The 27867-nt window shown below is 38.6% G+C and overlaps 1 protein-coding gene across 1 annotated transcript; it reads left to right on the plus strand.

The window, feature by feature from the left end:
• On the plus strand, positions 1-27821 carry PPP2CB (protein phosphatase 2 catalytic subunit beta). The gene is made up of 7 exons (XM_032468338.1): positions 1-134; positions 15404-15613; positions 16923-17096; positions 18816-18905; positions 19018-19179; positions 20765-20883; positions 27129-27821. The coding sequence occupies exons 1-7, from the start codon at positions 33-35 to the stop codon at positions 27199-27201; spliced, it is 930 nt and encodes a 309-aa protein (XP_032324229.1). The 5' UTR covers positions 1-32; the 3' UTR covers positions 27202-27821.
• The last annotated feature ends 46 nt before the right edge of the window (positions 27822-27867 follow it).

A 27867-nucleotide genomic window follows, 5' to 3' on the forward strand; every position in this document is an offset into this window, starting at 1 on the left:
GGGGGGCCGGAGGCGGAGGGACTCGGGCCGCCATGGACGACAAGGCGTTCACCAAGGAGCTGGACCAGTGGGTCGAGCAGCTGAACGAGTGTAAACAGCTTAACGAGAACCAAGTGCGGACGCTGTGCGAAAAGGTAGGAGAGAAAAGGGGAGAGAAGCGGGAGGGGAGCGCCGGGCTGGCTGGGGGCGGGGACCCCTCCTTCCCCCCCCCTTCCCAGCCCCTCCCCTCTCCTCCCTTCCCAGGCTGCCCGCCTTGTGCCCAGCGCGCCGGTTGAGGGACTCGCGGGGCTGCGTCTCTTGCTCCCGCAGCCTCCCCGGGGCGGGGCCGGGCCCTTGCACGACCCCTTCCGGACCCAGCCCCGACCCCGACCGGTCGCTCCCCGTCCAAGCCTCGGGGGTCTGGGGTCGGTGGGCGGAGGAAGCGCGGCACTAGGAACCCACGCCCTAAGTGTGGTTGGGGTCGCCGACGCTCTTTGGAGGATTGCTGACACCCGAGCATTTCCCGTGCAGACTAGCAATCCCGGCGCTTTAGCTGGCCGACAGATTAATCTAATGCGGCCTCGTAATTGAAACTGCACCGAAAATGAACCAGGATGTTGTTAACATCTACGCACTTGTTAATCAACGTAGGCTTTTTCTCAGGTGACTCGGCCCTTCAAAAATCATTCAGTTGGAATGTGTCAGGCGTTTGTTTGTAGAGAGGTGGGTGTGATGGCAGACTGATTTTTAAAATAGAAGTTGACTTTGGTTGAAACAGATGGTGACTGGTCTTCACGTTGAGAAGCTCTTTGGAAGCAAAAATGTTGATTTTCAGAAACAAGACGGCAAGTCTTAAGTTTGGCAACAGTGATTGCCTGAAATGATAAATGGGATATGCGTGTTTCGTGCGGGGTAGCACTTTTCAGAAAGTTATTTCCACTTCTATTATATGTAAAGCCCCCCCCATCCCAAACGTAATAAAATATGTAGGTGGTTAACTGTTTACAGTCGCTCTTGATTGTATGATCTTAGACGGCTTTCTGAATTCTGTATCCATTGTTTTCTTAGCCACTGGCATTATTTCGACTTTTCATCTTTTTTTTCTCATTTATCTCTTGCAGTCTGGACTAAATAATTTCTATACATTTTTATGTAAAAAGGTCCTATATGAAGGAGTAACGAAGTTATTTATTCTTTAATGCTCTTGGGTTGGCTTGTATTTTTAAACCATAATCCATAAGACTTTCTTGATCCTTGTGTTTGAAAGTTAGGATGCCTCAGAAGAACACTGGAGAAGAAAAAGGTTTTGTCTGTATTGTTTATACTCTTAAAATTAAGCATCTTAGGAACGGAGAAGTAATAGCTAATATTAAGTTAAAATAGGAAATTCAACTAAGTGTAATGTTGTTTAGGGCTTTATATATTAAATAACTATTTATTAGCACAGGAGAGTTTATTTCTGTAAGTAGAACTGCCGAGCAAATGGTATCTGTCTTTCTGAAACTGTTTACTGATCACAAGTTCGACATTCAGTTTTCTTGGGTGATAACCTGTAATTTCATGTCTTAAAATATATCATTTTTATTTAAATTGCTCACTCTCTCAGGCTCTAGTGTCAAGTGAAATATCCAGTTCTGAAATTAGCTGAGTCAGGTAACCCCACTATGAACAGAAGATACAGACTTGAATTATGGACAGAGTTGGTAGTTGAATCAGTTTTTCCCTTTGACTCTAATAATTTTTAAATGTCTTCCTAGAGAAGAATATTGTACCCCTGCTCAGTCACACTTGAGTCTTAATCACTTGAGGAAGCTTTCGTATGTCGAGAGATTTTGTTGGTTTCAGCTCCTAGATAAATTGGACTGCCAATCCCTACGACCTGTGAAGTGTATTTAATCTTGTATCTTAACCCACTTTTCTCTTTGAACATTTGTGCGTTTATCTTTGTCCTCCACCCCTCTGATGGGGTCGCCCGTGGGCTGGAGAAGTGAGACAGTGCTCCTGTCTACCTTCTGAGAAGTGCTTAGTGTGGCAGCCCCCTTCCAGCTGTGGTGTGTGGACTCTGTCTTGTGACCTTAGTCTGGAGTCCCATTTTATATTCCTACCTCTACCCTCCCTTGTCCTGCCAGGTGCGGTGTTATTTATAATGGTAGCCAGCTGGAGTTCCAGCCCAGGCTCCACAGCTTGATGACTGCCAGTCTCTTTGCACCTCTGATTCCTTATCTGTGAAACAGGCATGATAGTTTTTGCTGATCTCCTCGGGTGGTTGTGTTAAGATTTAAGATGCTACTGGTGTTAAGTCCCAACAAGAAGTTAGCACTCTGAGTATTAAATGAAGAAAAGCTAAAAATAAAAATAGCTATTTTATCTCATTTTAAATGTCATCCCGTTTTCTTTTAAAATAAATACATGTGCTGATAGGACTTCTCTGTGGAGAATGTACTTTTAAAAGAGGTTTTCTGTTTGCTATAGTGACCACAGAACTCTGAAAAGTACAGTTTCATTATTTCTTGTGGTCACCGTTATTTGAAACACAGAGTACTGGGATCAGTAGTAATTTTGTGAAGTCACTTTACTCCTCATGTGGTCTACTTAATACTCGTTCTACTTGATACTCACTCTACCCTTCCATATCAAGAATGGCAGGCATGTAGAAAGAATATAAGAGAAAAATAAAAAGTCAAACCTAATTGTAAATATCATCTTTCTGTTTAATTCTTTGTGACTAGATTTTAGTTTCTTATTTTTAATAATATATGGGTTTTTGGAATTTACTGGAAAAATTATTCTATAGAAAGTTACATCATATGGTAGTGGTTTCTCCCTCAAAATTAAATTCCTGTTCTAATGCAGATTGCCTAAAATCCAGAGGAGTCAGCTGAAATTAAGTGGTACTGGAGAAAGCTCTATTTTGAGGTAGTGGCCAAAACTGTCCTAATGTCAACTGAAGAATAAGTACAAAAAATATGGGTATGTATGGTGTTTCTGGCCTTCCAGGTTAATTTCTGTCTAGATAAAAGTGGTTTGCATAGAATATTGAGGCATGTCTTCTAAGAAGGCTGGCTCTTACCGGGAACTTAAGTTAGCAATTGAGTTTTGAAGCTGATTGTACGTTCCGCAGCCGCGGTAGCAGCGAGCCTGGAGGGCCAGTTGGGCACGGTTCAGGACTGTGATTAGCACTATATTTAACTCTTGGTAGAGTCTCAGGAAGAGAAATTTTTTAGGCACTTTGACCTGATAAACTTTTTTTTGTACTGAAGAACTTTGGTGTTGATAATTCGAATTAGGAAGGGAAATTTAGCCTGTTTGTGTGCTAGCAGGTCTATTCTGATGTTTGTAATTTTTAGGTTTGTGTAGATAAATGTGTAAATTTTATATTAGACTAATGGATATATTTTTGAATCCTGGCCTCAGCCTTGAAATAAGCAGAAATATCTTTAGGATATTACTTATTTCATTAATGTAAAAAAGCCTGCTTAAATTCCTGAGTGCCTAAAACCGTCTTAAGAGAAGATTAGATCCTGGTAGAAAGGAATGATTTTTGTGAGTCGAGAAAAATCTCTCAGTTACTTTTCTTTAATATCTGGTAGTTAAAAAATGGTGGTCTTAATAGCCAAAAAGCCTATTACTTTCATTTTAAGTTCCCTTGAGCAAGAATTGGTGTCAACTCAGGTGGCCGGTTGATACAGCATAAAGTGCAGTGATAAAGATAGAAAGTAGCTCCTTTCCTTCTTACTGTAGCAAAGAATGACATGATTACAGTGGAACATGAGCTCAAAACCCAGTTTTACTGACTGAACAAATTGTCATTTTCCACTGTTACCTAAGCCAACCTTTCATAGCAGACAGGTAAATAAACTACACAAACTGGACTAGCACAAACTACTGCTAATGACTAGAAAGCAGAGTTTTAAAAATCGTTTCATTGATTGTACATATGATGTGTAAAATCATGTCCGTAGATAGATAAAGTGAAGATGCTTAGATTATAAACTGTTTTTACTGGAGTAGTTTCATTTGCAACATATGCCTTTTATCCTGCTTTGAAGATCTTGCAGAAATTTTTCCTTCAATCTTTCTCAGGATAAATGCTATGAAGGACTTGGAGGATGAAGTCCTCTTTGGTAAAAGGAAACCAAAATGCCAGAAATTGAAGATAAAATTAATGCCAAATTGGTCACTGTATTTTACACTATATAAGCTTTATCTATTTTCTGAACTTAGTTTTTCTGCGAAGAATGGCATTAAAATCACCAGCGTCATCTAGTGTGTTTGAGAAATTTGAGTCTACTTGTATAAGAATTCTGAATTGTTTTGAACTGATTTCCTTGTAATTTTCCTTCATGTAAATGTAGTGAAATGTGAACCTAATCTTTAAAACATCTTGCAAAAAGAAGTCTTTTTCTTTCGTAATCTCCCTTTATTAATGACCAAAAAGGTGTCTGATAACTTCCTGCACATTGCTCTTTAGGTCTAAATGTCTTTAATAATCAGGTTACCCCGGGGAACGAGGTCTGTGCATTCTGGATACTTCCTAGGGGATGGGGGAGCTCAAGCTTACACTTGCTTTGCTGTCTCTTGGAATCTGGGACAGTTTATTGTCCCCTGCAAGCTGTCCTTTGAAATACTTTTGTGATCAAAAGAATTAAATGACAGTCTTCAGAGGTGACCTGAGGTTACTGACTTGTACTCCAGTAGCACTTTGTATAATAAAAATATGCACAATTCCATTAAAAATCTATTAAATAGTATTTTTATAAAGAAAGTCATTTTTTGAGAATGGAATGGGGGAAATTGTGTCCCCGCCTGTTCAGTCTTAGATGAAACTTTATTTGAACTAACTTTTTAGCAAAGAATTGGATTTTTTTTAATGTGCAAGGTACAGTGTATAGGCTGTAGTTTAATTTTGCTCTTCCCATTTTATAGAGAGTGAAATCATTATAAAGTTTCTCTCCCTTTGCTCTCCTTGTGATATTTGTGCCCTGGCTGATGGGTACTCAGAGTGGATTCCGGGCAGTCTTCCCTTGCTCCTCCAGTAGCAGAGGAGGACTTGTTCTGTGGGAAGTGAGGGCGAGAAGAGAGCAGTGGCTGAGTGAATGGTTTCCATCAGAAACTCAGCACAGACTAGCTATGTCCAGTGCAGGGGCTGGAGATTAAGCTGTGAACAGAAGCGGAGACGGATGGTTAACAGCTTTCATATAATGTCAGTCAGTGATTCTTGCTAGGAAGCAAAAACAGATGGGGAGAGTGATGGGCTTGGGTTCCAGAGGCTCTTTTAATAGAGTGCTCAGAGGAAACCTTTCAAATTCTTCATAATGTGACTTACTTTTGTGATCAAAAAGGATATGGCAGGAGTTAGAGGACACAGTTCCCAAGACAGCCCTCACTTTTGGCAACAATTGCAAGCTCAGTGGGTTCCTAAAACCGCTTTATTTCAATAACTCATAGGAAGTCTCTCAGAACTCACTGAAAGCTATTAAACTCACAGTTACAGTTTATTACAGGGAAAGAATACAGATTAAGATCAGCCAAGCCAAGGGACACATGTGGTGGAGTTCAGGAGGGGCTGATGTGTTTAATCTAAGAACCAAGAAGTTCCTCCACGAGGCAGAGCTGATGCTGGGTCACCCAGAGCCCCCAGGCAAAGACTCCTCAAGCAGGACACTTGGGACCTAGCTATCACCTCCCTGTGGCCGTGGGCAAAGATCAGACCTCTTTTTGAGTAAGGTTAATTCTTCACTAACAGGTTTTTACTCTGTAACATACTTTAGGTGACAAGAACTTTAATGGACAATATATAAATGTGTAAAAATAATACCAAAATACCTGAAGAGAACGTATGTAGATGTATCAGAACCAAGAAATTGGCAGGATATGAGGTTTTCCCTGTGAATTGAGTTGGCTTTTTTGTTTTAATTTCATAACATTTTTCTTGATTCTGTAAACTCTGAAAATGGAGAAAGGTGGCCATCTTTAAATGTTTAAACATTCTTTCCCTTTTAAAAAAAAGACTCTACAAGATTTAGCATTTTTGTGTAGTCAAAACTGTCCAGCTTTTCCTTAAACTTTAAGTGTACATAAGAATCACTTGGAAAAAAGCAAAATTCAGGCTCCTTGACTCCATCCCAGCGACAGAGTGATTGTCTTGGGCAGGTCCAAAAATCATTTTAAAAGAGCTTCACAGGTATTTTGAGGTAGAAATTTCCAGATTACATTTTGGAAAAGGCTGCTTTGTAGTGTATGCTAAGACTCTTGGTGTTTATTTCTCTTCTTTACATCTACCATCCCTGCAGCCACAGCAGTGAATATTCCCACACTGAGCCAGCCTCTTCTCTGCACTTTTCATCTGAATTTCATTTTCAGCATTATCGCTCTTCATTTCATTGCTATAATTTTACCATTTACTGGCCAAATCCCTCTTTTGAGTGTCTATTTTTGTAAAACATCACATGAATTTATTATTGGAAGAACTATCGCTGGCAGTCTGGGTGTGAACCTAGTAACAGGTGTGCTCTGACCAATCACTAACAGACTTTGAAAGAAGTGATGTGATTGGTCTTCGATCATGAGACACACCTTTTATTATGTAATGATCTGTATACTGGCAGCCAAATTTTACTTTATGTAATGACTCACAGTAAGTATACTGTAGTTACTCACATTTGAACCACATTGGGGGCCTGGTGTTTCGCAGTGGTAAGTGAAATTCATGCATATAGGAACTGTGCAGATGAAAACTGCCTGTGTTAAAGAGAGATGACTGGGTAGAACTCAGATCCACTAGAAAATTTTGTTCTAACTCCACTGAGCAGCAACATTATTTCATATTTACTTTTGGGTTTGTTTTCCCTCATACAATTTTTAAAATTGAGATATAATTCACATACTATAAAAGTAATCCTGTAGAGTGTACAATTCAGTGACTTTAGTACATTCATAAGGTTTTGCAACCATCACCACCATACAATTCCAGAACATTTTCACCACCCCAGAAAAGAAATACAGTGCCCATTAGCAGTCACTCCCCATTTTCCCTTCCCCACACCCTCTGGTAAGCATTGGTTTACTTTCTGTCTCCATGGATTACCCTGTTCTGGACACTTTATATAAATGGGATCACATGTAATCTTTCGTGTCTGACTTCTCTCACTCAGCATGATCTTTTGAAGACTCTTCCATGTTGTCGCTTGTGTCAGTACTTCATTCCTTCTTGTGACAGAATAAAATTCCAGTATATGAATATAGCACTGTGGTTTTTGTAATTAAGTTATTGCCATCTGGAATTTGTTTTGAGGTTTTAAAAGTAATTTTTTCAGATTGAAAAAGTAATACATGTTTTTTAAAAATTTGAGCATCTCAGAAATGTAGGGGAAAGCATATGCTCCGCTGTCACACCCCCCGTCCCCACCCACTGTCCCCCCACCTCAGAGGTTCTCCGTGTGCAAAACACTGTTTTGCAGGGTAGGGAGGATGTTTGTGGTGTATTATTTTTATTAAAATGGGGTCACAGTTACAATATCCTAAAACTTTGTTTTAACCAAACAAGGTATCTTGGCCTGTGTCCATATATACACCACCTCATTCATTCTTAAATTCAGCAGAGTATATAATTTATGCTTATTTGTGTTTCCAGTGTCAGGACATTGCTTGGCATACAGACATTTAACTGTTGTCTAGTTGAAAGGAAAGGTTTGTTTCCTTGTATTTGAAAAAGAAAAAAAGGATCAATTCTCATTTATGGAAGAACCTTGTAACTATAGGCGGACAGGCCACCCCACTTACTTAACCTAGCCTGTAGGATTTAGAACTTCATTTTAATCTCATCTGTTTCAGAGGTCAGTCTGTTCTATGGCTTTCTCTAGATGAATTTTCCTAGGAGTAAGAGGTAATCTCTAATGTTTTATAGCAGATTATTTACGTGTAAGTAGAGGGGAAAGAAAAGAATTTGTATAATGGCTCTGCCAAACCAAATACGGTAACTTTTTGGTATTATGACTCTGGCAGTAGGCACCAGCACAAAAATAGAAATTGAATGTCACCTGTTGAGAGGCAGGGGAGACTTGACATTTACGTAGTCTGTATTCTTAAAACATGGGTGGGAGAAAGTTAAGTATTTATGTGAATGTCACTCCCATAGTTTCATTTTCTCAATTCTCCTCCTAAGGTAGATTTGATTTTATAGCAGCAGGAAAGAATATGTTTTAAATGGGTAGGAAAGGAAACAAGTTTGAATAGCTAGGTACACAGCCAACGTGTGCAGTAAAAGCAGCTTTCTGCCTGGATGCATCTGTGCCAAGTGGCATTTAGCATCACCACAATCCTTCACTTTACAGGTTTAAACTTGCTCTTACACTTCTAGAGATAATTAAACTTTGGGTGCTTAGTCACATTAAAAACACTCACGAGAATTACACATAGAAGTACACGGTGTACAGAAAAGACTTCGCATAGCGGCACTTAGCCCAGTGCAGCAAGGCCTTGTTTCAGGGTTGCCTTTGGTGACTGGAAGGTTGGGTTTGAGGAGGCTTCCCACCATTCTCTGTTAAGGATGGCTCACTTTGCCTAAACTGTTTATGCAAACAATATGATTTATGCTGAGCACGTGCTCTCCTTCTGATGTTTGGAATTTGGGTACATGCTAGGCAGAGGGTCCCTATGTGACTGGCTCGCAGTTACAAATCCTGGGCCCTGAGTCTCTAAGGAGCCTCCCCGTAACTAACAGATGTCACATGTGTTGTTACAACTCCTTGCTGCAGGCATTAGGTGCATCCTGTGTGACTCCACTGGGAGAGGACTCCTGAAGCTTGCACTTGATTTACTCAGGACTGTGCCCTGTGTGCCTTTTCCTTCTAATTTTGCTTTGTGTCCTTTTGCTGTAATAAATCATAGCCATGAGTAGGACTATACGCTGAGTTCTGTAGATGTTCTGTGAGTCACCACCAGACCTGGGGATAGTCCTGAGGACTCATGACACACAAAGGCTTTTACACTGAGAATTCCAAATACCAGGTGAGCTGTATGCTTACATCTGCCGAGCCAGCACGTTCTTTCCTTGAAGGCAAGCCAGAGTGCTCTCACAGTGAGATCACTTTATAATACAGGGTTCAAGTTATAAATCAAGTATTTTAAAACATCAGGGATCTGTAGAGTAAAGATGAAAATATTGGAGGAGGGCACGGGTCTGGCCTGACAAAGTACTTTCTTCACTACTATGTAGATAAAAGCTCAGGAAGTATTATTGTAAAGCAGACACACTCACACTGTATATCACATATCTTAACCCATCCTCATAGTTTTATAAAACCTGTGCTGGGTTAAGATAACCATATGTCCTTAAAAGAACAGTTGAATTGGATAATATTTACATTTTGGTGCTTTTTACTTCTATATTTATGATAGTAATGATAGTAGTTGTATGTGAATAGATCTCCTTTCTAGAGTTAGAACCATCAGCTGAGTGTCGGGGTTTTTTTTTTGTTTTTTTGTTTTTTTTTTTTCATAATAAATAGAAGACATCAGGTCCAGTTGAACTCTAATGATTCGTGGTCATCAGTTTGGTTTTTTTTTCCTGAAGAAAACTGGGAAGCTATCTCATGGAATAAACTTGGTAAAAATGTTGTTCCATTTGTGATCTTGGGCATTTCAGAGCTGCTTGTCAGACCTGTAGGAGATGCTTGATAACCCCTCAAATTCCCTTCAGTTCTGATTGGAATTACACCTCGTAGCAGTTCTCCCGATTCTAGCCCCTTCCCAGTGACTGCCTGGGGCAGCAGGGAGGAGGTGTCTCTGCCCGCCAGTGAGCCTCCTGGGAAAGCTCTGTGAATGGGAGACCAGACTGGTGTGCCCTGCGGCCTTGTGCCCCTTCTGCCCCTTGTGCAGTGCCCATGGATGCACCCCCATTTTGTGACCACGAGGCGGCAGTTCTGTTCACTGAGGATGGCAAGAAGGGAAAGGGAGAGCCCACTGCCCTGGTGGCCCTGGAGGCGCTGCACCAATGCAGGGTGCCTGCGTGCGGGCTTCTCTTTAAGTGAGAAGAATAAGCCCACAGTCTAAGCCTTCTCTTCCTCCCTGAAAAAAAGATATTGCAGTACTATAATGATAAGAAGATAATGTGTTTCACCACACAGCTAAGAATCAACCATTAAAGAAACTGAATTTGGAAAAGAATAGCTATTTCCAGATTATACATGTGGAATATAAGACTCCATTTCTTAGAGGGGTGCGGACTCATAGATGCCTGGTCTAAATGAAGACACTGAAGGTATACAGGTGTTAGGTTTACACGATTAGATTTGAATTGGGAGAACTCATTTTTCTGGAGGACTTCTGTACATATAATCTCATTGTAACTAGATACAGGCCAAGAGAAGACACATGCAGACTACATTCTTCATAACTTAGGAAATCTGCTAGGCTGATTTAAGCAGAAATGTCATTTGTTAGAAGAATATTTAGTAGCCTAGAATCAAAAGGAAAGCTGGAGAACTAGGCTTGGAAATTTTACAGAAATTAGAAATTGGAGCCACAGTCAAAATCATACCTTAGAAACATGTTAGATCACTGGAGAGAACACCTGTGGGGGGGCAGGACTTGCCATTGTCCCTACTGCGTAGAGACACTTCACAGTAAGTCTGGCCTAGGTGCATCCAATTGGCATAGATAATCTGGAGAGAGGCTGACTTTCTCTGTGATTCGGACAGTGTGCATACAGGCTTTGGTTGTGACTGGTTTACACAATCTACCATCAGCATTTTGGACTGGTGTAATAGGACGAAAGAGTCCTACTGAAAACAGGCTGAAGTGAATAAGAATCCATCTCTTTGTAGTGACGTGAACCAGCTTGCCCTGTCATGTTACATGAAGGTCACCAGAACAGACGCATCAGGATAGTCTCATGACCCCTTTATACTCTTAAAACTTAAGGACTGCTAAGAGCTTGTGTTTATGTGAAGTGTATTATCAATATTTACTAGCAATTAAAACTGAAATTTTAAAAATATTTATTACTTCTTCAAAAACAGCAATAGCAAATCCATTACATTTGAACATGCCCTTGGGTCACACTTTGAGAACTGTTTCTTTAATTCGTTTATCAGTATAGTAAGTGAATAAAAGCAGTTTCTCAACAAAACTTCATGGCCTCACTATGACAAGTTTGAGAAGTAATAAAGCCATTGATGTAGAAAATTTCCTTACCTAGACTTAAAAATTAACTTTCTGGTGTTAAAATACAGAAAATATAACTAAATTACATTTTAAGTCACCTGGCGTAAAAATAGTTAAAAGCCTTCCATTTAACAGTTTAAACAAAGAATAATTCAGAGCTTTATATTCTCAGTCTTACAGTTTCTTGGGCTTCTCAAAAAATGTGGACTCTTAGTTAGGATTGACCGAATCAGTTATCTTTGAGGCATAGTATAATTTATTCTACAAATATCTTTATACTACAGATGTCGAAATTATTCTGTTATCTCGTGTACTGTAAGTGTTTTCCCAGGCTTTTTATCTTTGTGTACACAGGAGTTTCTATTTTGTTGGGTTGAGCCCGTCAAAGCCAGCACTTTTGAGGAGGAGAGCTTACCTGTTCTTTTCATCTCTGGTGGCTAACCTGTAGCAGACGCTTGACCAATGTGTGTTACGTGAATACATGAACCTTATTTTTCAGGAATATTTTGATATGTCAGGCGATTGCTATGTATGGCGCACATCAGAGCGAACAGTTTTATCAACCTGCTGCCTCTTGTCCTGTATGGGTACTACATATTAAATCTTTCCTGTTTTTGGTAATGTTTCCTTTAGTGGATTTTTAAAATAGAATTAGCTTGTTAAGTTCTTCATGTTACATGACTTGAGGATTCTATTTTAAATATTTCTGCAAAATATTGGTTATTTGTTCTCATTTGACTTGAAAAACACATTACTTGAAGCTTGCTGAGCAGATGACATAATGATGCTATTCATTTTTAAGCTTGTTGCCATGACTTTTTCCAGTTGTTAGTTCCATTGCAGGAGGTTGTGTTGCTCTTGAAAGACCTCTGCTAATTGTTTTCTCCATCTTCAGCTATTATACTAGGATCCTTTTCACTTTGGGATTTACTTTCTGTAAATTGGTTCTTCTATTAAGGACTTTGTATTTGCTCCCAGTGCATTAATGCTTTGGCTTGATTTGACTGACTCTGCTGTAAATGCTTTGGCCCTGTGATCTGAACCAGCTGTTTGAAGAACCTAACACGATTATATCTAAAAATTGTTTAGAGCAGCTCCTTGGTGTGGAAATCCTAGACAGTTTTCCTTACTGGACAGATGGTCTTACAATTTTGTGGCTTGCCTTTTTTACTTACATATCACATACCCAGTATGTCGGATACACTTCTGTAACATTCTTAATGTCTACTTAGTATTCCATTCTATAGATGTATCGTATTTCTTTTCTTAACTATCTAGTACACATTTATAGTTTCCAAAAAGCAAACATTCCTTTACTTATAAACATACATATGTATCTGATTTTATTCATAGTGTGGATGTCTAGCAGTGGAGTTGCTTGGTCCAGTAGTGTAACCGTGTATCAGTTAGCCTTAGGTTTGGTTTGCATAACAGAAGATTCAAAATAATAAAGGCTTGACCAGGTCACAGTTTGTATTTCTGCTGTGTACGGGAAAACCCAGAGATACACAGCCCAGGGGCAATATGGCAGCTCTACAGAGTTACCAGGAAACCAGACATCTTGCTGTATTAGTTTTTTGTGTGGCTGCTATAGCAAGTTACTACAAACTGGATGGCTTAAAACAACAGAAATTATTCTCTCACAGCTCTAGGGGCCAGAAGTCCCAAATCCAGGTGTCAGCAGGGCCACACACCCTTGGAGGCTCTAAGAATCCATGCCTTGCCTCTGCCAGCTTCTGCTGGCTGCTGGCGTTCCTTGGCTGCTTCACTTCAGTCTGCCTCTGTCTTCACTTGGCTTCTCTGTCTGTGTGTCTGTCTCATAACTCCCTGTGCCTCTCTTACAGGGATATATGCAGTTACATTTAGGGCCTGTTGGGATCATCTAGGATAAGCTCCTCGCATCAGGATCCTTAATCACATCTTTCTCACGTGAGGTAATAAATACAGGTTCTGGTGATCGGGAAGGGAGTCTGTCTTGCTGACAAGAACCTAGTCTCACAGCCATTCATAGCTGCATGCGAAGCTGGTGCCGTGTACTCCCACAGTGCATGGTGATGCCTCATTCCCAGTGTGAGAGTACCTGGAGGAGGACCTTTGGTAGGTAATAGGTCATGAGGGTAAAACCCTCACGGATGGGAGCAGTGCCCTTTATCAGAGGAGATGCTAGAGAGATGGCCTTTCTCTCTTGATACCATATGAGGAGACAGCAGGAAGTTGTCCCTCTGCAGACCAGGAGGAGGGCCCTCACCAGGAATCCAAGCAGCCAGTACCCTGACCTTGGACTTCCCAACCTTCAGAACTTGAGGAATAAATTTCTGTTGTTTAAGCCACCTAGTCTGGTATCTGTTACAGCAGCCTGAACTTGACTAAGACAACTGGGAAATGTAGTCTTTTAGCTGGGAGCATGGCTCTCTTGAGTACATTTATTTAAATTATTGAGAAGGAAGAGAATAGTGGATATTGAGGTTAGGCAGTCTTGACCTCAGATGAGTTTACATTTTGTTGGCTACTATCAAGTGCTTTCCAGTGATGTGCATTCCTGCCTGTAGGGCATTAGAATAGCCTTGCTGACAGTGGATAGTTTTCATTTTTGCCAGTCTCATCGATGGAAGAGAAGCAGATTTTTCTAGTCATTGCCCCTCTTTATTCACCATATACTCCAGGTTTGTGGTGGCCAACACCAAGGAAAATGGAAATCCCAAGAAGTCACACCTCAGAGAAGTCCATGGAAGGAAAGACAAGTGGGCAGTATAGTTCCCTGGCTCCCTCCTTTTTCCCTCTTCCCCCTGGTGAAGGTTCATTCCGTGGGGAGGAGACCCACCCACCCCATTTCCAGGTTGTGCCACACGGCTCAGAAAGCCAGGTACCACATCTCACCACATGGCATTATTAGGATTTTGTACATAACATGTAAATAGGCCCAGAATAAGGCCTGAGAGACTCTCTTGGTGGGTTGGTGTAGAGGTACATATACTTTTATCAGAGGCCTTTTAAATTTTTTTTTCTGATTGTGGGCTCTTTTTCTCATTTGACAAAGTTGTTAGATAGATGAAGTGTAATGAACTTGAATTTAGTTAGCATATTTAATTTACCATTGTTTATATTAAATTCTATACTTCGGGGCCTCTGAATAGTAACTTGACTCATTAAATGTAAAGTAGTTGGAATAAAGAAGTTGAAAGTCTTGCTATGAATTGGTGTAAGAAGGTGTTTGTTTATAGAAGAATTTGAATAATTGTGACTTTTATTAATATTTTTAACTTGTACATAAGATGATTATTTTTAATAAGACAGCTTTATTGAGATGGAATTCCTATACCATACCACTCATTTTGAGCATATAGTTCACTGACTTTTAGTACATTCACAGACATGTGCATCCATCACCACAATATTAGAATATTTTCATTACCCCTGAAAAAAAACCCTGGGTTGCATCTTCTTTCTGTCTCTAGATTTGCCTGTTGTGGACACTTCACATAAATGGAGTCATACAATATATGGCCATTTGTGACTGTCTTCTTTCACTTAATATGTTTTTTTAAAAATATTTTTTATTGAAGTATAGTCAATTTACAATGTTAGTTTCAAGCATACAGCAAAGTGATTGAGTTATACATACACATACACACTTTCTTCAGATTCTTTTCCATTATACCTCATTACAAGAAATTGAATATAGTTCCCTGTGCTATACAGTAGGTCTTTGTTTATTTTATATTTAATGTTTTAAAAGTTATAGCCATGTATCAATACTTTTTATTGCTGAATAATATTCCATTGGGTGAATAATACCGTATTTTATTTATCCATTCATTAGTTAATGGACATGTAGGTAGTTTCCACTTTTTGGGTTTTGTAAGTAATGCTGCCATGAACATGTATAAACGTTAAGCTTTCCTTTCTCCTAAGTACATATCTAGGGATGGAATTGCTGGATCATATGGGAATTCTATGTTTAAATTTTGAGGAGCTGCCACGCTGTTTTCCACAGCAGTTGTACCATTTTACATCCCCACCAACAGTGTGTGAAAGTTCTAGTTTCTCCACATCTTCAAAAATACTTGTAATTTTTTTTTTTTTTTTAAGCCATCCTAGTAGGTATAAAGTGGTATCTGGTTTTGGGTTTAGTTTTAACTTTATAATGTACATTTCAGGTAATTTTTTTTCCTCCTGATTTTCTTTTAATAGACAAGAAATGATACCTTCAAATTTGTGATAGAATCTTTTTAAATTGTTGATTTCATTTTTTAAACAGGCTAAGGAAATTTTAACAAAAGAGTCAAATGTGCAAGAGGTTCGTTGTCCAGTTACCGTCTGTGGAGACGTGCACGGTCAATTCCATGATCTTATGGAACTCTTTAGAATCGGCGGGAAATCACCAGATACAAACTATCTGTTCATGGGTGACTATGTAGACCGAGGTTATTATTCCGTGGAGACTGTGACTCTTCTTGTGGCATTAAAGGTATGATTAATGAAATGCCGTTTTCTTTTTTTTCCCCAAGCTTTAAACCAGCAAAAGGCAAGAGTGGCAGCATTTCATATCATCTGTTGTAGTTTATGATCCATTCACTTTATAGCCCCTTAAAATAAGACTTGATCTTACATCACCTTGAAAAGTCCATTATTCCTGTGTCTTTTCTATTTTTACTATCATACCATCCATACCTTCATCACTTCACACTTTAATTAGTGCAGTGATGTGGTAACTAGTATTTCTGTCTCCAAGATCTAACCTCTACAAATCTACCTTGCATATGCTGCCAGGTTAAATCTGTCATTTAACACTTTGATCTTGTTACTTCGCTGTTCCCAGACTCTGTCTGATTTCTTACCCCTTCTGCCAAGACTCCGCTTGAGTCCTGCTGCTTCCATGAAGCTTTCAACCATTTTAGTTTTATTCCTTCTACTCTAAATTACCATGAAACTAAATTAATCTCCCATCCCTTATTTATGTCACATAATGGTTTGTTCCCTTGTATTATTTCTCATAGCTCCTTGGTGAAATTAATCCCTAACCAGCAGAATTCATGTATTATGTTCGTGTGGGCCTGGCACCTAGCTCTGAACACTGAGCTTAATGTTGGACATACTTTGGAGGCTTAGTAATGTGTGGATGTGTAATGGATGTGTGAAGTATGCATTTGCAGCTTTTTGGTTGATAGAATTTGATGCTTTTTCATACTTACCACTTTCCTAACTAAAGAATATGCCATAAGTATGTCTGTATGTTTTGTTATGAGAAGGAGACTATAAATACATTTGAAATCTAGCCTAGATTTGACAGGGCCTATTTTTGTGTTTTGTTGGCAAATACATTTTTCCTGTGGGAAATAAAGGTTAAAAGGGAGGGAGAGGTTAGTCTGTAGAAAGTTTGTCTCAGGTCCAGGTCTCTGATCTTCTGTGTCCATTCAGCTTTAAAATAATCGTAGTGTTCTGGAAAGACTGAGAAGACTAGGATGAAAAAGATATTAGAAACAAAGATAATGGAGATACAGTTTTCTTATAGTAATATAGGTATCAGTTAGTAAGGATTCCAGTAACGGTAGTGTGAATAAATAGTAATGAAGAAGGATGACCATAAAAAAATATTTCAAAGGTTCATCAAGAGGACCTGCTGATGAATCAAAAAAACTTTTATTCTGAAAAAGAATGAACATTTAATGTACCAGCAGAACAAAGAACCATTTAAGGAAGTGGAACCATTTAATGTGCTTAATATAACACTAGTGAAAAATAAGGTCGTATATACCGTGCTTTTTGCTTTTTTCCAGGTGCGTTACCCAGAACGCATTACAATATTGAGAGGAAACCACGAAAGCCGACAGATTACCCAAGTATATGGCTTTTATGATGAATGTCTACGAAAGTATGGAAATGCCAATGTCTGGAAATATTTTACAGATCTATTTGATTATCTTCCACTCACAGCTTTAGTTGATGGACAGGTGTGTATGTGGGGGTGGATAAGAGTAGGAAAAGATTTACTATAGTAATTTAGGGTCTAGATTTACATGACATTCTTTCTGCATCCTCTTGGCCTTTGCTGCCTCTTTCCCTTATTCTTAAGTTTCAGAAGAGGGAATTGGGTAGGTTTGCTGTGCGTTGAGACCAGCAAATTTCCTTGTTGTTCTTCCTTTCCTCCTTCCCTACCTTCCTGCCTCCTGTTCCTTATTTTCTTCTTTCCACCTATTGATCCATCTATTTATATATCATATGTTAAGTGACAGTCTTGGTTCTAAGTAAGAGGACAAAATTTAGACTAGAAATTAAATAGAAATGGATAAATGAAAAATCTGCCTCCTTGGGAACTATCACAGTCTTCTGACACTCATAAAATAAAAATCATTGCTAAATGACCAAGTGGAAGTATGGTGTAAACCAAAACTATCACATGTGAATTAGGGATAAAATGCAAGGAAATGCATATATTTATAAATGACATTTATTTTATAGAAAAATAGAAAAGAAATAATGTGCAATAAACATTTAACTCAAAGAATGAAGCAGTAAAATAAAGGATTAAAGATAAAAGCAGAAATGGATACTAGCAAATATAGAGCTGATCATATGGCCAAAAGCAGTTTTTGGAAAGTCTAATAAAAAAGAAATACATAATAGTCAAACTGATCTAGAAAAAGAGAGAAAGGTCACGTAAAGCATGTGGCATGAGAAGCAAGGCATCACTGTTTTAAGTATGGAGGCACTTAGGAATCGCAGTAACAGGTGCAGCCTTATTCCAGTAAGCGTGAAAGACAGGTGAAACTTACTATAGCAGAATATTAATTATTAAATTGTTTTGAAGAAATTACACCAATGTAAACAGACCGCCAAACTCAGAAGAAATTGAAGAGTAACTAGGTCTAGGTAGTTTTATAGGCAGATTCTAACAGACCTTTAAAGAACATAACATTTTTGTGTTTTGGAGCTTAGGAGAAGATGGAGAGCTTCAAAATTCACTCTGTGAGGCTAGTATAACCCCAATACCAAACCAGACATGACAGGCACAAAATAATGAAATCAGACCAAAACTACCTGAAAAGTGTCCTATATCTTACTGTTTCAAACTTAATTAAGGAATAAAATAAAATAACATTAATTGGATAAAGAAACTTACACTGACTATACTTATCAGCAAAACGTCAGAAACCTCATCAAAATCAGGAGGAAAATGCCCTCTAAAACCTGTATTTTTTATTCAATTTTGGTTTTGGATGTTCTAGTCAAGGTAAAAAACATAGGGAAGAAAATAACAATCATGTTGTTTGCAAAAATATTTTTATGTACTCAGAAAACTCTTAGAAAACTGAAAAACTACTAGAACCAGTAACAAGAATCAGTAGGGTCTTTGCTCTAAGAGAAATGTTAAATTTTTATATGTCAGCAGTAACCAACAGAAATGGTATTCCAGAGAAAGGGGAAGTATACTATATAAAACATCTGGGATTATAAAGGAAAAAAACAGAATAAAGATACTTAAATGTTCACAGAAAATAAATGTATTTTCTGTCTTTTCTGTTGTATTTTATAAATTTTCCATAGTGACTATTAAACATTTTGAAAAGAAAAGCTACTAGAATTGACATTTGTAACCATTATTTAGTCTCTGTTAACTTTTTTAGCTTTAATAAAACAAATCTATTTCCTTTTTTTTAATTCATAAACAGATATTCTGCCTCCACGGTGGCCTGTCTCCATCCATAGATACACTGGATCATATAAGAGCCCTGGACCGTTTACAAGAAGTTCCACATGAGGTAAACTTAGTTTTAGTGAAAAAGAAAGGAATATAACCACATTGTGGAACAGCGAGATCAGCTGACTATGCCTGCTAATAGTTTATAACTCGTCCTTCATTTTCGTGGCCAGGGCCCAATGTGTGACCTGTTGTGGTCAGACCCAGATGATCGTGGCGGGTGGGGTATTTCACCACGCGGTGCTGGCTACACCTTTGGACAGGATATTTCTGAAACATTTAACCATGCCAACGGTCTCACGCTGGTCTCTCGCGCTCACCAACTTGTAATGGAGGTATGTCCTTTTCCTGTAGGATAATCTCTGTTTCAGTTAAGTGTATCTGTAATAAGGCTTCATAACTCAGAACGTCAGAAACATTCTTCCCCCTTGACTAAATGAAAGGAGAAAAAACTTGGCTGGTTTTAGCAAGTAGGGAAAGTACTAGTTGGCTAGAACAAATTTATAACTCAGTTTTGAAATTAATTTGGACTTAGAGAAAGGTTGCACACACACACAAAAAACTTGTATCCTACACGCATTTCTCAAACATAAATATTTGCTTTATTATTCTGTCTCTCCATTCCTGTTCCCCTCCCCACCCCAACACAGCACAAGTACAGTGCTCCAAATTTCCATGTACATTTTGTAAAAATAAAAACGTTTTCTACTATATAATCACAGAATAGTTCTCACAGTCAGGAAGTCTTCATTGACGTAGTACTATTATCTAATCTAAACACTTTATTTAAATTTTTATCACCTCACTAATGTCCTTTATAGCAAAATTTGTGTGTGTGCTTGTATAATCTAACTCATGATCATGTGTATTCAGTCCCCTGTGATGTGGAAATAATTCCTCAAATTTTCTTCGTTTTGCATAAACTTGACACTTTTGAACACTATAAGCAGTTGTATTTTGTAGCAGTACCTTTCATCTGTGGTCTGGCTGATGTTCCTTCCGGTTCCAGATGTACATGTTTTGGCAGGCGCATCACAGTGTGATATTGCATCCTTCTCAGTGCCTCAGATCAGGTCCTGAGATCTGTCCCTCTACTGGTGGTGTTAACTTGGATCACTTAGTTGAGGTGGTGCTTGGCAGATTTCTCTACTAGGGAGTTACTATTTTTTAAACACTAAAGGAATATAAATAGAATATAATCCTTCTAAAACAGTAGGGGGTGACTTCAAGATGTTAGAGAAAACTTCACTAAACCAGTAGAGGCAGGAGTGTAACAGCATGGTAAATAAAGAACACAAATTCATACAGTAAAGATAAATCTGATTGTATCAGTAGTCATAAGAAATGTGAATGAAAAATTTTACTTTCCTGAAGTAGACTATCAAATTAGATAAATAATTAAAATTCACCTGTTATTTGGGATTTATCTAAAACATGATGATACCACAGGGGCATGGAAAGTGGTAGATCAGTATATTAATTAGATAATTATCCAAAATACAGCTAATAATATGAATCAGAAACGGCTCTAAGACAGAAGTGTATCGAGATGATGAAAACAGGCCCAGTTCTCTAGGAAGAAATCAAGCTAAATTTATATTTACCTGGTAAAAGAGTCAAAATAGAGAAAGCAAAAATTGACACAATTTATGAGGAAAATTTGAGAATGCATCCTAGCCAAGATGTCAAACATAGAGTAAGCAGAAAAATACAATTACTGAGTTCCCTGTAACAGAACCCTGCGTCCAGAGTTGCGTATATGGTGCAGATGCACAGTGTTAAAGATGGACACCTGTAAGAATACAGCAGACTGCATTTCCACAGAGAATACTTGTAATTTTTGAGTTTAGTTTTCTAAACTTACCTGTGTCAACATAATTTTATGTTGAAATACTGATTTTGTTTTTTTAAATGCTGCAGGGATACAACTGGTGTCATGATCGGAACGTGGTCACCATTTTCAGTGCACCCAATTACTGTTATCGTTGTGGGAACCAGGCTGCTATCATGGAATTGGATGACACTTTGAAATATTCCTTGTAAGTAACTTTAAATTTCAATTGTATGTAATCACTTTTAGGAGGAAAATTTTAATGTAGATTATTAAAATTAGAGGTAAGGATTTCTGCTTCTGGAGGAGAGGAAGGAGGAACACGTCAAACCGTCTACTCAACAGAAACAACCATTGGACTGGAGAATGTTTCTTTAAACAGTTATTTCAAGTGTTTGGAATTTGTCCTAAATGCATACAGCAAATATAGGAACACTTACTGTAGAATATCTGCTAACTCTCAGTATAACACCAGAGTCTGTGGAATTTGAGCCCCAGTGTGTTCCCTCCCTGTTTCCAGACCCCTTGTACAGAAACTAGTCTGCAGTCACTCTGCCCTGGGTGGGTGTGGTCAAGGGGATGGGACTTCTCCCCTTCCCTAGTTCCCAGTCTAGGGCTGTGGTTTCTCCCCAGGGAGGCAGGTACCAGCATATCTCAACTACCCCGGTCCTGGGTTACAGAAGCTCTGTTCCTGGTGGGTGCGATTAGTAGGCCTGAGACTCCTTTCTCCTTCCCCTGCCCCCGGGTTGGAGGGTCTGTACCAGGCATGCATGGCAGGCAGAGGATGCTGCGGCCCTGGTTCTTGCCCCAGCACCTGCTGTAGAATAGAGGACGTCACTAAGAAGTAGGCCACCATACCTGCCTGCACCTCCGAACAGGGACATAGAAGTTCTGTTCAGAAGGAGACACAGAACAAAAAGCTCCTCAGCTGCCTGCAGAGACTGTCCTTACTTAGAACAGAGCATCGAGAATTACCAGCCTAGTAAGTGTTTTGTTGAAAATAATAGGTGTTATGGTGGAGGCTAATGAAGAAGGCTCTCATGGCTCCCTTGATACTAGTAGCAACACGCAAAAGAGGCAGGGCAAGGAGAAGTTTCACAGGTAAAACCCGGGGAGGAGAGTGCCAAGAAGAGGTTTCCTGTGGGCATCACAGTCAGCAAAAAGGCAGGCAAGGCTGTGCGCGTATGCTACGCTGTACCCACACAGGAGCAATCAGAATAGCATGTGGGGCATTCTTGAAAACATTTCCAAGCCACACATAGATTGTACTGGACTGGATAGTTTACCCATGTCCACTCAGAACCTCATAATGTGAGATTATTTGGAAATAGGGTCTTTGCAGATGTTATTAGTTAAAATGAGGTCTTAACTCAGAGGGAGAGTGCTATGTGAGGACAGAGACAAACTGGAGTGATGCATCTACAAGCCAAGGATTGCAGGAGCTACCAGAAGCCAGGGAAAGGCAAAAAGGATTCTTCTCTAGAGCATTTAGAGGGAGCATCGCCCTGTAGCACCTGATTTTAGACTTCTAGCCTCCAGACATGTGAAAGAATAAGTTCGGCTGATTTGTGCTAGTTTTAAGTCAGTTTTTTATGGCAGCCCTAGGAAACTCATACATAGGTTAATCAACAAAGGGTGGAACCTTCACTGGTACCAGGGGCTTAAACACAATTTCTAACCAAACACCAGCTGAAAAACAAGTTTCTCTGATCTGGAGCAACTCCTCAAAGTTGTATTAACACATACATCTCTGACAGTCTAGACTATGTGCATGCCCAAGGTTGCCACATCTCAGAACTAACTGGAGATGGGAGACTAGTCCCTGGCTAAATTGTGAGCCAAAACTTAAATTCCTTAAACTTTGAATAACAACCTCCAAGACATGTACACTTCCAATGGTCATTCTAGATTAGGGTTGGCCCTAAGATCTAACTGACCAAGGAGGGTTTTCAGCATGACCTTTGATCAATAAGTGGCTTGGTCCAATCCAGAGGCAGCCTCTGAGTAACCAGGCTAAAAGATTAAAATCTCAGCAGGGCCCCAGAGGCTGCACAGTATGAGGGAAATAGACCTCACAGTTTAGCCAAGTCACTAAACAAATAGTGACCAACAGACAAACAGCATCAGTCCACAGGGAGATCAGTATCCGTGGTTCCTACAGTGTGTTACATATAATACCCAGTTTTTCAGTAACAAATGAGAAGACACATAAAGGAACAGGAAAGTGTGACCCATACACAAGAAAAGAGCCGGCAATAGAAACTGCTTCTCAAGGGGCCTGGATGTTAAACTTAGCAGACAAAGATTTCAAAATAATCATTACGAATATGTTCGAAGAACCAAAGGAAACCATGTGTAAAAAGAGCTGAAGTGAGGTGTGCTGAAATCATTAGAGGATATCAAAAAAAGAGATAGAAACTATTAAGAGAACCAATTGGAAATTCTAGAGTTGAAAGGTACAACTGAACTGAAACGTTCATTAGGAGGGGCTTAGAACAAGATTTGAGGTAGTAGAAGAAATCAGCGAATTTGAAGATAATGAAAAGACTAAGACTAAGCAAAGAAAAGTGAACAGTGCCTCAAAGAAGTGCGGGACCCCTGTAAGTACAGTGGTATAAGTGCAACAGGAGCTCCAGAAGCAAAGGGGCAGAAAGAATATTTGAAGAAATGAAGACTGAAAACTCTTCTTATTTGATGATAAACATTAATCTGCACCTTCAGGAAACTCAGCAAACTCTAACTTGGATAACTTGAAAGAAATTCATACCCAGACACATCATGGTCCAAATACTGGGGAGTCTAAAAGGAAAATTCTTGAAGGCAAAAGAGAAAAATGACTTACAGTAGGGAACCTCAGTAGGAAAATCAGCTGACATCTCAGAAAGGCACTAAAACATACTCAAAGTGCTGAAAATAAAAACTCAACCAAGTTCCATCCAGGACAACTTCAGAATGAATGGAAAGAAAGACAGACAGACCCAGGTAAACAAAAATGGAGAGAACTCAGTGCTGGCCAACCTGACATTCAGGAAGTACTAGAGGGAGTGCTTCAGGCTGAAAGTAAATGACACCAGAAAGTAAATCAGCTGCACACACCAGATAGTAATTGTAAAAGGTGGAAGAGTTGCACCTGCTTAACAGATTTAAAAGTCAGTTGCATTCAAGTACCACATCCTGGAGGAAAAAAGCTTTGGGTCTCATTTCTTTTAGGTGTGAGAATAAAAGAATAAAATTTTTTTTAAAAAGTCTCATGACTCAATGTGGATATATTTGTAGTGTACTTGAACTTATAAGCAATGTAATATATGGAAAGATTTGACAGTAACAGCACAGAGGAGGTGGTGGGAACAAAGCTGTACTAGAGTGAGGAGGTGACACCAGATGGTAATTGGAATCCAAGTAAACTTATGAAGCAAATAAAAGTGAGAAAGTTAATGCAGCAGAATCTATAAATAGACACTCCTCTCAGCTTCTTTAAGGTCATAATAATATATAAAAATAGTAATTATAATAATGTATCTTGGGGTTTGTAACATGTATACTATGTATAACATCTATAGCCAAAAAAAGGGAAATGAAAAGGACCTATATACTATCTAGGAGTAAATATGTCTTAATTCACTAGCATTTATAAATCTGAAGCAGAATTTCATAAGTTGTGTATTATAAGTTCTAGAGCAGCCACTAATAAAACAAGAAAAACAACTGTTAAATTATTAAAGGAATTTAAATAGTTTTAAAAATAACATTTTACTTAAAAAAGAAAGCAGTTAAAGCAGGAACCAAGAAACAAAGAAAGGCATATTAAAAAGGAGGGGGCAGGTGTCAATCCAGTCATATCAATATGTAACACTGCACATGAGTCATCTAAGCAGTGCAGTCACAAGGCAGAGATAATCAGGTTGTTATTTTTGTTTTTGTAATCTAGCTTTGTAATGTCTACAGGGAACATAATTTTGATTCAAAATCAGAAATAGGTTAAAAGTAAAATGGTGAAAAAAAGACACGCCATGCAAACAGTAACCACAAAAGGGCTGGACTGGCTATACATAGCAGACCAAATAGATTTCAAAACAAAAATTGTTACTGGACATAAAGAAGGTCATTTCACAATGATAAAGAGTCAGACTATTAGGTAAGTATATCATAGACAGTATGCACCGAACAGTGGAGAATATATGGAACAAAAACATGCAGAACTGAAAGGAGAAAGAAACAATTCAAAATAATAGTTGGAGACTTCACTGTGCCACTTGCAGCAGAACTAAGCAGAAGATCAGCAAGGAAACAGAAGACTCGAGAGACACTATAACTGCCTGACATCCACGGAACACCCCATCCCGCACCCGGCAACAGCAGAGCACGGGATCTTCTGAAACGCACATGGAACATTCTCCAGCACTGACCACGTGCTAGGCTATAAACCAAGCCACAGTAAGGTTAACAAGATTGGAATCATACAAAGTATGTTCTCTAAACACAATGGGATGAAATTGGAAACTGGAAAATATATAAATATGTAGAAGTTAACACATTCCTAAATAACTTGTGGATCAAGGAAGAAATCACAGGAGAAATGAGAAAATACTTTGGGATGGATGAAAATGAAAATACAGTGTAACAAAACAAAACAATGTACCAAGCTTATGGGATACAGGAAAAGCAGTGTTTGAAGAGAAGTTTACAGCTGTAAATACCTGTATTAAAAATCAAGATAGAATTAGAAGTTGACACTCTGAATCGAGAAGAGGGCTGTCACCAGAACTCAACTGTGCTGGCACTTCCAGCCACCAGAACTGTGAGAAATAAATTTCTGTAAGAAAGAAAGAAAGAGAGAGAAAGAGAAAGGGAGAAAGGGAGGAGAGAGAGAGAGAGAAAGAAAGAAAGGAAGAGAGAGGAAGGAAGGAAGGAAAGAAAGAAAAGAAAAAAGAAAAGAAAAGAAAAGAAAAAAAGAAAGAAAATCAACAAAGATCTCAAATCCATAACCTAACTTTACACCATAAAGGACGAAGAAAAAGAAGAGCAAACTAAACCCAGTGCAAACTTATGGAAGGAAATAAAGTTAACAGCGGAAATAAAACAAAATAGTAGAAAAACTAGACAAAACTAGCAAAATCAAAAGTTGTTTCTTTTCAATAAAATTCAAAAGCCTTAACTAGATTGGCCAAGAAAAAAAAAAAAGAGTAAAGACTCATATTACCAAAATCCCTCCAGGGCTTACTGAAATAAAAAGAATTTTAAGGGAACACAATGAATAACTGCATGGTAACAAATTAGGTAACCTGGATAAAATGAACAAATTCCTGGAAAGACAAAACCTACCATAACTGACTCAGTTAGAAATAGAAAATCTGAATAAACCTGTATACAAATACAGAGATTGAATTAATAATTTTAAAACTTCCTCCAAAGAAAAGCCTAGGTCCAACTGGTTTCATGGTAAATTGACCATTTAAAAAGGAATTAACAGCAGTCCTCCACAAACCCCTACAAAAACCGGAAGGAAGGGGATTACTTCCTAGCCCATTCTTTGAAGACTTTATTACCCTAATACCAAAATCAAAGACATTTTAAGAAAATCATAGACCAACACTCTATGAATATAGATGCAGAAATCAGAAACAAAATATTAACAAACCAAATCCAGCAACATATAAAAAAGATTATACACTGTGACCAAGTGGGATCTATCCTAGGAATGTGAAGTTGGTTCAAAATATATAAAAATCAGTTATTGTAATAAACTATATGAATAAAGGACAAAAACCACATGATCATCTCAGTAAAGCCAGAAAAAGTATTTTTCATAATGAAAGTACAGTTGACCTTTGAAACAACACAGACTGAACTGTGCAGGGCCACTTATATTTGGGTTTTTTTTTTTTAGTACTGTAAACACTACAGTATTACAGGATCCTTGGAACCACAGGTAAGTAGGGAGGATCCGTGTATGCAGAGGGCTCGCTCTAAGTCACACTGGACTTTTGACTGCACAGGGTCAGGGCCTCAAACCCCGACGTTGTTCAAGGGTCAGCTGTACTCAACTAGTCAAAGAAGGGAATTTTCTCATCCTGATAAAGGTCATCTACAAAAACCCCACAGCTAATCACATATCATTCTTAACAGTGAAAGATTGAATGCTTTTCCCCTAAAATCTAGAACAAACACATTTGCTCTCATTATTTCCATTCAACTGATGATAATACTGCAAACCTTTTATGCCAGACTCTGAACCAGACATCTTGTCTGCTTAAACCTTCACCATAGCTCTGTGAGAGAGTTTTATGGATGAGAACACCTGCATTGACTTACCCAGGGTCCTTCCAGTCTTAACTCAGAAAGAGGTGGGAACTGAGGATTGTGCTTTGTGCCTCAGTGTCTTGTTCTCTATTGATTTGTTTGGCTGCAAAGTCAAAACTTTTAACTGTTTGCTTTCATTTTTGCCATTGATAGCCTTCAGTTTGACCCAGCACCTCGTCGTGGAGAGCCTCATGTTACCCGGCGCACCCCAGACTACTTCCTGTAAACTCCTCCTGGGAAAAGCTGCCTTTGGATGTGGAAGTATACCTGGCTTTTTACAATATATACATTTTAAAACAAAGCAGCAGTAATCTGTGTGTCACTGTAACCAATTGGGATCTGTCTTGGCATTAAACCGTATCATGGACCAAAATGTGCCATACTAATCTAATGATGAGCATTTAGCACAATTTGAGACTGAAATGTAGTACAACACTATGTTCTAGATCGGTCGGTCTTAACAGTTTGCCTGCTGTATTTGTAGTAACCATTTTCCTCGGGACTGTTCAAGCAAAAAAGGTAACTAACTCATCTCCTTGTGCACTTATTGGAAATTTAGTTAGAGTGTTTAACTGGCATGGATTAATAGAGTTGGATTTTTATTTTTAAGAAAAATTCACAAGCTAACTTCCACTTAATTCATTACCCTTTATTTTATTGAAATGTATAATTAACTGAAAAAAATTCTTCTTGGGAGTACGTTGTCATAACATTTAAAGAGATTTCCCTTCATTTAAACTAAATTACTGTTTTATGTTGATCTGCATATCTCTGTATATTTGTCATGACAGTGCTTGCATTCTATTTGGTGTACTGAGCAAATAAACTTTCCATTTTAAACAAAAACATACTGATTTACTGTGGTAAACTTTTAAATGAAAGTTTTACTCTT

The sequence above is a fragment of the Camelus ferus genome, chromosome 26 (assembly GCF_009834535.1).
Source record: "Camelus ferus isolate YT-003-E chromosome 26, BCGSAC_Cfer_1.0, whole genome shotgun sequence".
Taxonomy (NCBI): Eukaryota; Metazoa; Chordata; class Mammalia; order Artiodactyla; family Camelidae; genus Camelus; species Camelus ferus.

Excerpts from the sequence above, each read along its gene's own strand:
- PPP2CB (XM_032468338.1), top strand. The coding sequence starts at position 33 with ATGGACGACAAGGCGTTCACCAAGGAGCTGGACCAGTGGGTCGAGCAG. Across the intron at positions 15,614-16,922 it reads CTCTTCTTGTGGCATTAAAG|GTGCGTTACCCAGAACGCAT; the intron begins GTATGATTAATG and ends GCTTTTTTCCAG. Across the intron at positions 19,180-20,764 it reads CTCACCAACTTGTAATGGAG|GGATACAACTGGTGTCATGA; the intron begins GTATGTCCTTTT and ends TAAATGCTGCAG.